Source organism: Populus euphratica, unplaced genomic scaffold (genome assembly GCF_000495115.2).
Source record: "Populus euphratica unplaced genomic scaffold, PopEup_1.0 scaffold450.1, whole genome shotgun sequence".
Taxonomy (NCBI): Eukaryota; Viridiplantae; Streptophyta; class Magnoliopsida; order Malpighiales; family Salicaceae; genus Populus; species Populus euphratica.
In genome coordinates, this window is record NW_011500331.1 from 129,526 (window position 1) to 140,435 (window position 10,910).

At 31.9% G+C, this 10,910-nt stretch overlaps 1 protein-coding gene across 1 annotated transcript in view; it reads right to left on the bottom strand.

Annotated features, from left to right (window-relative positions):
• Nucleotides 1-4,953: 4,953 nt before the first annotated feature.
• Nucleotides 4,954-10,910, bottom strand: part of AAE13 (AMP-dependent synthetase and ligase family protein) — a gene marked incomplete at its 5' end in the record, with an annotated part of 11,843 nt that continues 5,886 nt past the window's right edge. Inside the window, 12 exons of the mRNA XM_011010024.1 lie at nucleotides 4,954-5,309; nucleotides 5,412-5,465; nucleotides 6,130-6,309; nucleotides 6,467-6,540; nucleotides 7,521-7,611; nucleotides 8,494-8,589; nucleotides 8,672-8,749; nucleotides 8,832-8,924; nucleotides 9,168-9,266; nucleotides 9,788-9,895; nucleotides 10,015-10,067; nucleotides 10,213-10,282. Coding sequence (XP_011008326.1) covers nucleotides 5,268-5,309; nucleotides 5,412-5,465; nucleotides 6,130-6,309; nucleotides 6,467-6,540; nucleotides 7,521-7,611; nucleotides 8,494-8,589; nucleotides 8,672-8,749; nucleotides 8,832-8,924; nucleotides 9,168-9,266; nucleotides 9,788-9,895; nucleotides 10,015-10,067; nucleotides 10,213-10,282 — 1,038 coding nt within the window. The remainder of the gene's footprint in view (nucleotides 5,310-5,411; nucleotides 5,466-6,129; nucleotides 6,310-6,466; nucleotides 6,541-7,520; nucleotides 7,612-8,493; nucleotides 8,590-8,671; nucleotides 8,750-8,831; nucleotides 8,925-9,167; nucleotides 9,267-9,787; nucleotides 9,896-10,014; nucleotides 10,068-10,212; nucleotides 10,283-10,910) is intronic.

Here is a 10,910-nt window from a genome sequence, read left to right on the forward strand (position 1 = left end):
TGTTATTATTATTACTGTTGTTGTTATTGTTACTATTGTTGTTGTTTATAATTATTGTCTATAATTTGTACAATTAACCTCTTTGTGGTTCAACCCTGGTTTTACCGGGTTATTTATTACTTCAGTACTCGTGCACTTAGGAGAAGATATTAATCTTTTCTTCGTGTCAATTAGGAATCTTTATTGGAAGAAGTGTCATCTTTTTGCATCAAACATGGTATTGATATTCTAAACATGGATGATGAGTACAAGCTTCGTGGACGTTCAAGGTGAAAATCTCAAGGGATTACAAACCTACACCATTTTCGTTATGAATTGTTTAACAATATCATTGATATGCAACTTACTGAGTTGGATGATTTGTTTACTAAGACGAGTACAAAGTTACTTCTTTATATGACATGTTTAAACCTAAGTAACTTTTTCTCTGCTTTCAACAAAGAAAAACTTATTCGCCTTGCTCTTTTTTATCCTAGTGAATTCTCTATAGTGGATCTTATGGTACTTAGTGACAAACTTGATATGTATATTATTGATCTACGTGGTGGTGATGAGTTCTTTGGTATTGAAGGTATTGCTAGTCTTGCAAAGAAAAATTGTAAAAACAAAGAAGAATTTGATATTTCCATTAGTCTATATGCTTATCAAATTGTCATTACTTCTACCAGTTGCAACTCCTATAATGGAGAGTTTTTTCTGCTATGCATATTGTCAAGAGTAGATTGCGAAATAGAATGAGAGATAAGTGGATAAATGATAGTTTAGTTGTATACATTGAGAAAGATATATTCGATAAGATTGATAATGAAGCTATTATGAAGCGGTTACAAAATATGAAAACTCGAAAAGAACAATTATAATGTAAGTTTTTTCAGTTTAAAAGTATTTTTAAATTAATTTTAATTGATATGAATTAGTATATATATTTTGAATTGATTTTTAATGCATATCTATATAATATAATATTCGTTAATAATTTGCTCCCTCATTGAAAAAACTCTAGCTCCGCCACTGACTGTAGATATTAAGTATTTAGTAATTTCAAAACACACTTTGCTTCTTATATAAAACCCATTCAAATCTTGTTAACACTACATCTTTGCATAAAGCAGTTCTCGGCTGCTTTGTGTAAGCCTGTTTACAATGAAGAGTTTAGTATGTGTTTGAGAATGTGGTTGTGGTTATTTTTTAAAGTGTTTTTCATTTAAAAAAATATATAAATAATATTTTTTTATTTTAAAAAAATTAATTTTGAGATCAGCACATCAAAATTTTTTTAAAACATCAAAAACATATTAACTCAAAATAAAAAAATTAATTTTTTTAAAAATATTTTTAAAATACAATGCCAAACATACTTAAATCATGATGGGCTTGTAGTTGTAAATAGCTTTTCCAATTGTTTCTCAATCTGCCACTAATGATCTTTATTTTGCTAAAGTAAAAAAATATATATAATCAGTTTTTTTTATAGCACTGAAATAATATTTTAATTAGTTGACTTACCTCTTCTAGTATTCATATGAATGCTACTATTAATATGAGGATATCAACTTTACTGCATAATGTATATTTTTTTTATATCAAATTAAATGAATTAATATTGATAAATATTAGGAATTATTTATAAATTTTATTATTTAATGGTATAAAATTAATTATGATATAGCTTGATAGGATAGAAATGTTTTTATAAAAAGAGATCTGTTTTAAACCTTAAATAAGACCATCAAATAGAAATATAACATAAAAAACAACTAATCAATAATATAATTTATTATAGGTAAACTGCATTGAGGATTATGCATATTTTCCTTGCACAATTAGTTTCTTTACTTAAACTCTTATAGATCATTAAGTTTTCTAATGACAATAATAGCAGATAATGACTCTTTTAAAATCATGATTTTATCGTTAATTTCAAAACCTTTCAATTCGGGAAGAAAACCCACCGTTCGATACTATGCACGCGCACGACACCCTTGCTCTTGTAGTTTTTTATGGGTGTAATCATAACCTCATAGAAAGCAAATAAAAAAATTATGAAGGTCATATTTCAACCAATTCAATGTTAAAAGATAAAATAAAAAAATTAATTAGAAAAAAAGGAAAAAAATGACACAAACCAACCCTAGTTATTCTATTAAACTTGTGACATAGATCATGAGATTGTGATAAATTCATAGAAAGCAAATCAAAAAAATTAAAAAACCCTACTTCTAAATATATTTAATGTTGAGTGTTTAAAATGAGGAAAAAAAATGAAATCCATAAGACTATATAACCCAACAAAACAAAATTAAAAAAATTACAAGGCACAATTACCATAATAACTTAATATTAAAAAATAAAATTAAAATTAAAAACTAAATAAAAAAAGTCAAAATTAATTTGAAAAAGATATTAAAAAACACTTCTCGAGCCAACCTAATTTAACCTATTAAATTTACACCATGAATTATAAGATTGAGATAAATTTATAAAAATTAAATAAAAAAACTATGAAGCCTCATTTTCAACATATCTAATATTAAAAGTTAAAATAAAAAAAAAACAAAATAAAAATCATGAAATCAATATATAACCCAACAAAATAAAAATTGAGTTGTTGAAGAGTAAAATTAAGATAAAAAAACTAAATAAAAAAACACAACACTATTTAAATAAATAGTATTTTATAGGTCTAGATAAAATTATTTATTCACATCCTTATCCTTTAGTGTTTTAGTGTTTTGTTAATTAATTAATTAATAAAAGGGAAAACCCATAATGATGCCAAAATAATTAGTACAACTTACAATCAGCTAATGAATTTAATGAAACGAGAATTAATTAAAACAATAACTAAAAGCCTGTATATATTCACATTAGTCTGTATGCTAGCATTATGGTGCTGGTGTCCATAATTTTTTTAAATGTAAATAGAAAATATTGATTTCTTAGAGAATTATTTAGTTTTGGTAATAAATCCAAAAATATAATCATTTTGAAAGGAAAAAAAATCAAGATAAATTGTTATTAATATTTTTCTTATTTATCATAACAAATACAAGTTTTTTTTTTAAAAAAAAAACTAGAATCATTATCTCCATTGAAAACAAATATTATATGATTGTTAAAGTAAGTTAACAAAAAAATTATCAAAATAATACTGTGACCGAAAGCTAAAAAAAAAAAAAATGGGATGAAATCATACTCAAATTCTATTTAGAAATTTTAAGAATAAAAAATAATTTGAATTGAATTTTAATGAATAATTTATTATAAATATTATTATTTTTATATTATATATGTAATAATTAAAAAAATTATTAAAATTTAAATAAAAATATATAATAACTTTTAAAAGTCCCGTCAAAATGCTAATGTGACTAATAAAACAAAATAACAATAGCTAACTTTTGTTTCCTTTTTTATTATTAATATGAATATTCAGGTTAATTTATGTATTTTTTAACTAATTTTATAATTTATAAAATTAATAATAATATAAGTTTCTAATAATTTTAAGATTTATAATACTTAAATTAATAATTTTTAAAAAATAAACCTAAAACTAACTAATTAAATTTATTTTTTAAACTTTTGTTGAGGCCAACCGTACAAATAATAGTAGCCATCATCAATCAAGCTACGAGTAAAGCTAAGTCGTAATTATGACTTCAGTAAAGTTTGAAGTTGTCCATGCATTGAAATACCCTTTTGAAACTCAGGTATTATCGTGAATGTTAGCGGTGAAATTGAAAGCCAGAAGATAAAAGGGAAAAAAAAAAAAAGAAACAAATTAAACCTTCGACATTAAATATCACCATGAAACATGTGTGGGTGAAGAAATGAGAGAGGAGGGCAGTAGTGGAAGTCGTCTTACATAGGATATCCCCGACCATGAAGTTTCAGCCATTAGCCCAGGTGATGCATGCCTGAGCCACCACCATCTTGCTGTGGAACGGACTTAACCCATGCCGTCTCCCGCATTTGTGCCGAAGTGCATTGCAACAATACCACCAAAGCAAAACCAAATGATGCATAAAAAACCTTTGCAATCTCTCTCTAAACCCCCAAAATCATGCATGTCCCTCGTTATATATATCCCAGCAAGTGTATTTTGCGTTTTGCCTATGTGAATGTTATGCTCACACAAGATCTAGTGAGCGTTATGCTTATAGAGAGAAAGGGTATCAAGCACCGTGGCTTATGCAGCACCAGCTTACAAGCAAAGATGTCAGCCTTCTTTCTTAGCATGGCATGTACAAGCAGTTTTCAGCAACGGAATCGGCCAATGCCAAGACACTTTTCATTTGACGCGGATCTGGTTTTGCACCTTTTGTGATTTTGATAGGCATCACACCCTCACCATCACCTCAGGATCAGAGGGTTTGTTTGAGCGCTGCACTAGGGGCACCACAAACAGAGAGCGTACAACCACCCCTTTTCTTTGGTTGAGCGCAAGTGTAGGTGGTGCTCCTCGCTGCTTTCGTACACCAGGGGGATAGAAGATAAGGTAGGCTAAGCCGGAAAGCGAGAGCAGCTGGTTCGTCCACTGCTAGACTTTGATTGAGGAAAGGGCTACTAGATACCCAAGGCAAGGTGGGACTGTTCTAAGATTCTCTTTCCAAGAATATTGACTTAGCTCTAGCCTTTAAATTAAGTTTTTCATGCATAGATGTGTGTGTGTGTTCTCTTCACTAGAGTTTTAATTTTAGTATCTGCACAATAAAATTTATCAAACTTCTCTAGATATATCATATCAGTAGAAAGAATAAGTTCTTAAAATCACAAAAGTTTAATCTCGAATGATATATAATTAATTTGGTTTAAAGATGTCGCTTAAAAAAAGCAAAATGTAAATAACAACTGTGAGCCTACACATCTGCCTGCAAAACCTACTGTAGCATTTTAATTAATTGTAGATAAAGTTTAAATGAATTAAAACGACATCTGATATCCATATTATAGCTGTTGTAGTAAATAGATCGGATATTTTATTGATAGATTATTGAATATCATCCAGACACATGTTCTTGGGGAGATTTTGGCTCTATAGAAGGTAGAATAGCATATAGCATAATTGCTCACTAACCCGACCTACATCATATAAACTACCAGCAACAGATGCAATGCAATAGCGTGAACCATTGATTGCTTTTTATTTCATATGTGTTTCAACGACAGATGTTTGCATTTTTCAGTCTAACTCTATATAGATATGTGTATTGTGTGGAATGCTCCATACATCTAATGCTTTGGACTTACAACAAGCAAATTTATTATTCAGCCGCAAGAACTTTCTTCAACTCCTTTTTGTTTACCTAAATTGACAAGAAAAGGTGGTAATCAGTTGCGCGAAAAAACTCACTTGTGTGGGGAAGCATATGGGCAAAATGTCTAGGAACAGTATGAAAGAAATGCACCTTTCCCATAGCATTACGGGGCAGTGACTCCCACAGAAACAATCGAGTAGGTAGCTGGAAAAATGCATGAGAAAATGTCAGTTATGAGTTGGGAAAGGTCAAATATTGTTTTTAGCATTTGATGAATCATACAAAGAGCTACATGGATATATGAACTCATCAAGAACAAGTTCTTGATGCACGACTACGAGAGCAACAACAGTAAAACTAACATAACAGGAAACCTGAAAAGAATACTGATATTGAACGACCTGGATTTCAAGAGGAAAAAGAAGAAAAAAGATTGTTTGGAAAATCTAAACCTTTAATAGAAAGGATAAAAGAGCACTGGCTGTGGTTGTCCAGCATATGCTGAGAAAAGCATTGAAGCTTACAGCTTTTGACATATCGGAATAGGTTAATGAAGCTCTTCTAAACTAAGCTTCTGGTCAGGCTTCGTGTCATGGAAGATAATAGGCACTTGGTAGTGACTTCTAGCGAGCCTAATGATATGCATAAATAGGCTCTCTTGAGCTTTATTGAGGTTTCAAATGCAGCCTTACTGTCCACCAGTAAAATAATTCAACAAGCTTGAAAACTAGTGAGATTTCAGTTTTTCATCATTCCAAATAAAGACCCACATATTGTGGCCATGACCAAAGAGAGAATTTCTCCAACAAATTGGAACTCCAAATATTTCCTTAGAAATGTGAGAAATGAAAGATGCCTGTTGCAATACCTTGTATGGTGCAAGTTTGTCTTTAGCCCACTCGCGTAGTTCTTCCAAGCTTATAGCAGGCTTTGATGACTCCTCTTGTTTTCTCTTTGCTGCTTCCTCTGGCACAATTATCGCACACACAGCATCTCCATAGGTTTTGTCAGGCAAACCCAAAACACAACATTCTGCCACAACTGGGTGCTGTATAACATAAGGAATTTGTGGTTACAAAATTTCCCCCTTCTTAGAACATATTGTATATTTCTTCTCTATGCATAAAACAATTGAGAGACAGAATGATCTACAGTAGAGTCTGTTTACGACCAAAGAATCAAAATGGAGGATGAAAACTAATTACCTCCAAAAGTGCCGATTCAATTTCTAATGCAGATAATTTGTATCCCCCAACTTTCATGATATCTGCACTTGTACCTGTATGAAACATTAAAGCCTTATGAGCTTCACTTGAAAGGATAGGAGCAGCAGAAGTCTTTCTTATATTCTAAGCCATTGTGGTGCAAACTCGTTTTTCAGTGTTTATGGCACAATCAACAAAATAGCAGGCTTCCTCAATGACATCAGGGAGTAACTAACAAAACAACTGATACATAGACAAATATTGCTAAGAACACTCTCCAATTTGATAATCCCCCCCCAAAACCATCGCTAGTGGAGACAGTAATGCTAAAGTTTATATTAACAAGAAGGAAGAAAGAACTGTTGCACACATTCTTGAAATTGCATGCTACTCTTCTAATACATGTTTGAGGACAGCACATGACCTTTCAAAACCATTAACAGGCAGATCATTGTCTCAAGAGTTGTCTAGAAGCAAATATTGATTAGTAAACGAAGGATATGTGGAGAAGATTAAGATCTAGAAAAGAACTACATGAAATTCAACAGCAGAAGCTGGCGTCTTCACTATAGAACTATAACATATATCCACACACGTATGGGAAGGGGCACTATAACTTTGTTAATATAATAGTTTGGAGATATAATTAGTAATATATCTGGTATTAGTGGATTGCCAACATAGAAATCAACTGTTAGTTAATCATAAATTTTATGGCTACTTTCAATGGATTGAAGGACAACTTGAATGAGAAGAAAGATATGGAACCGAACCCTGTAATTTATCTAAAGCTGAAAAGCATATCCAAATTGGCTGGGGACAAAAGAAAGAAAATTGAAGACCAGCCATTCTAATTAGATAGGAACCAAGCACCAGTACCAAATAATGACCATGTTAGGCATTGCATATTGTAAGAACAGTCAAACTGTGCCATGTACAACATGCAGCATTAAAAAGGGATAAAAGTGTTCATCTTGTGCAAATAAAGGAAAAAGAAGAGGAAAAGGAAAACATTGGTAAGCGTTAATGTATAAAGGAATTTAAATCTCCTTACGTCCCAAAATGATGTAGTAACCATCTTCATCTATTTTACCAGCATCCCCAGTCCTGAAGAAGCCATCATCAGTAAATGAATCCTCAGTTACCTGCAGGATAATCACAAATTAGCAAACTAGCTGGTTAAAATCTAATTACAACTCCATTGCTCTAAATGTTCAATTTTTATCAATCATTAAATGGACCATAGACACTAATATAGCATAAAACTCCAATAATCATCATATGCACTATAAAGTAATACCATAAGAAAAAGTTTAAAAAAAATGAGTGTTTCTTGTAAAAGATATTCCTGCCCCAAACATTCAAAGAAATGGAATTGAACATGAAGAGCATAATCTAGTTATCTAAGCCAGTTTATAAGCAGTCAAATGATGTAAATCAACATCATAAATTGGTCGAAAGCAGGACTAATTATATGGCTTGCATCTGTGAAATTAGGATCACATTTATACAGACAAAATATTTAGTGCCACATCTACAATCATGGAAACAGCAAGAACAGTACAGAAATTCATTTATGAATGTTGAACATTTCTATGATATAGTTGAACTCTGAAATGAACCTAATGAAACTCAATGATTCAGGAAACAATGTGAGCTTGACTTGGTCAAGGCTTCTGCAGAATGACTATTATAATGAAGCTTGGACAGTTGAATTCTTAAATGCCATACAAAATCTCTACATCTGCAAGGAGACAAGTAATTCAACATGAAATAATTTCTATCAGCTATGTTTTTTCAATTCCATATTCAGAGAAGATACAACATCTTTCTTGATTAGAAAGGTAGAGAAATAAGTATATGGAACATCACATTGCAGACATCTTTGAAAATATAAAACAGGTTTAGCTATAATAGTAGCATAACTCGTCCATATTGTCCTGAATAGAAAAATATGTTGAAAGAAGAAAATAAAATTGGGGATAGCCACTAAGGGAAGAATAACATGAAAAGAAGACAGGCAGCACCTGAGGAAGTTTCCAATATTCCTTAAACATGGAAGGACTTCTGATGCAGAGCTCACCCACACCTGTTGTATCATTCTGATCTTCTGCAATTTTGACCTAACGAAAGTACAAAAGAAGATGTTGCTGAGGAAAAGGACTGTGAAGGATATGAAAAAAAACCATTTCTTAGCATACAAACCTGCACCCCAGGAAATGGTTTACCCACAGTCCCTGCCTTCCGCACACCTCTTAAGGGATTTGATATTGCCATGACAAACTAAGAGAACAAAACCACTACAAATGAGAATATTGTAAAACTAATATGCTGTGCACTTTGTAATAATAAACAGACCACTTACCTCAGTCATGCCATATCTTTCCAAAAGGCGATGACCGGTGATGGCTTCCCATTCTTGCATGACAGGAATCGGGAGAGCAGAGGAGCCAGACATCTGGGAAAAAGGCATTAAGGATTTTATCTTGTGATCATAGTTTTGTTTGATAAACAAAAACTAATGGGATTGGGAGGAACAGTTGTACATTTAGAGAATCCAACAATCTAAAATGCTATAAGTAGAACAAGTAGTCAGGTAAATTCCAGTCAAGATCAATTAACCAAGGGTCTACTCTCCAGCAACTCGTTCCTATGCATTTTAAATGCAAATAAGAAACACTAGATTTTCCAGGGTACTTACCATCAGCCGCAACTGTCTTGCAGCAGAGGCAGAAGCTGCCTGTTGATCTGAGTCCATTGCTCCATAACCTTGAATCAGTCGAGAGTATATTGTTGGAACCTATATGTTACAAATTCACGTGTCTGTAATAAAACCTTACACTGGAATTTCATTTGTAAAATTGTAGTAATCCTAAATTGCATACATAAATACACACATACCCAGTAGGAGAAAATCAACTGCACTATTGGCTAATTTTATTAAGTTTTTCTTTTCCTTTTTTTTTTTAATTGGAATAGGGGCCTAAGCCCAGGAGAAAGGAAAAAAACTATTTAAGTTTTTTTCTTTGCATCTCTAAGATGACTAGTTCCATGTTATAAGCAGAAGCCAAATTATATGCCTCCTTCTCACTAATAATGACATCAATGCCCAAAATTTACTTAAACGCAGCACAGAGACAACCTTAGCCAATCTGCTACCAAATAAAGAATATAAAACCAAATGACCAGTTGTGAGTACAGAAACTAGCAACCATGATCTAATACAGTGCACCATGTTCACTATTCAGTAAAAGCATGCAAGATTAAATAAATAAATAAAACAGAAATAGTTCAGTAAGTTAAAAAAAAAAATGGTCTTACCCCAGTGAACACCGTTATACCATCATCAGCCTTACTCCCATTAAGAGGATAAGATTCACGCCATCTTTGCCAGATTCCCCTCACACTAAATTTTGGCATAAACTCAACCTTCAACAACATGACTAGATATATTACAACAAAACCAATATTACCAAATGTACTATAATGGTTCAACAGCAATATGTATGTGTATTGTACAGTAACAAGAAAATCAAATAAGAAATTACCGTGGAGCCCGCATAGATAGGGGCAAATAGAGAATTGAAAAATCCATGAACATGTAAATTATAAGTTAAGGATCAATTTCATGTAAAATATTCATATCAACTATAGAAGAAAATAATAGCATTAGCAAGAAGCAATGCTCAAACCATATCAATTGGAAAGCAAAATAGCAAACTAGATAACTGCAATTTGATGGATATGATGTAGAGGTAAACAATTGAGAAATTGATCAGTGGATGAGTATTCCCAAGCTTCTGCCAAAGTTTGAACCTGCAATTGAGCCAAAATTGCGCAAAGTCAGCACCAAAATCAAACATTAAATAAGAGCTAAACTGAACTTAAGAAGGAAAATACTTCGCAATTTACACATCTTATCATCATTTTGTTGTATCAGCTCTCACACGTACTAATCCTCAAAGTACGCATCACATAATACTACAACTTTTTGGGAAGTAATTAAGGCAGATTTGAAGCTGATTTGTTGGGAGTAAAAACAGAAAGTCAAATATCCTTTCCTATAAATTAGAACCTAGCAGTAATACCTATTTATGTGTAGTTAATAGTTGTCCTAATATAGATATGTAGATGTTGTATATATTCAACAATTCATTATGAAATAAAGTGAGAAGTCAGAATTTAACAACTCTCCATATGGTATCAGAGCCTACCTAGACTATATTTTTAGCCTATCTCTCTCTACATCAGAGTCTAAATCTGGGATTCCTCCTCTCCCATTCCCATCTGTCCTAACAATTCTAGTCACTTGCTCTAGCAGACCTGTCCAAATCTGAAAAAACATGTCTGAAAACACTACAAAAGAAACTCAAATATCAGGGGAATTCCAAAGTTTACAGTCATCCTATAGACTGAATGGAAGAAACTATCTAAAGTGGTCACA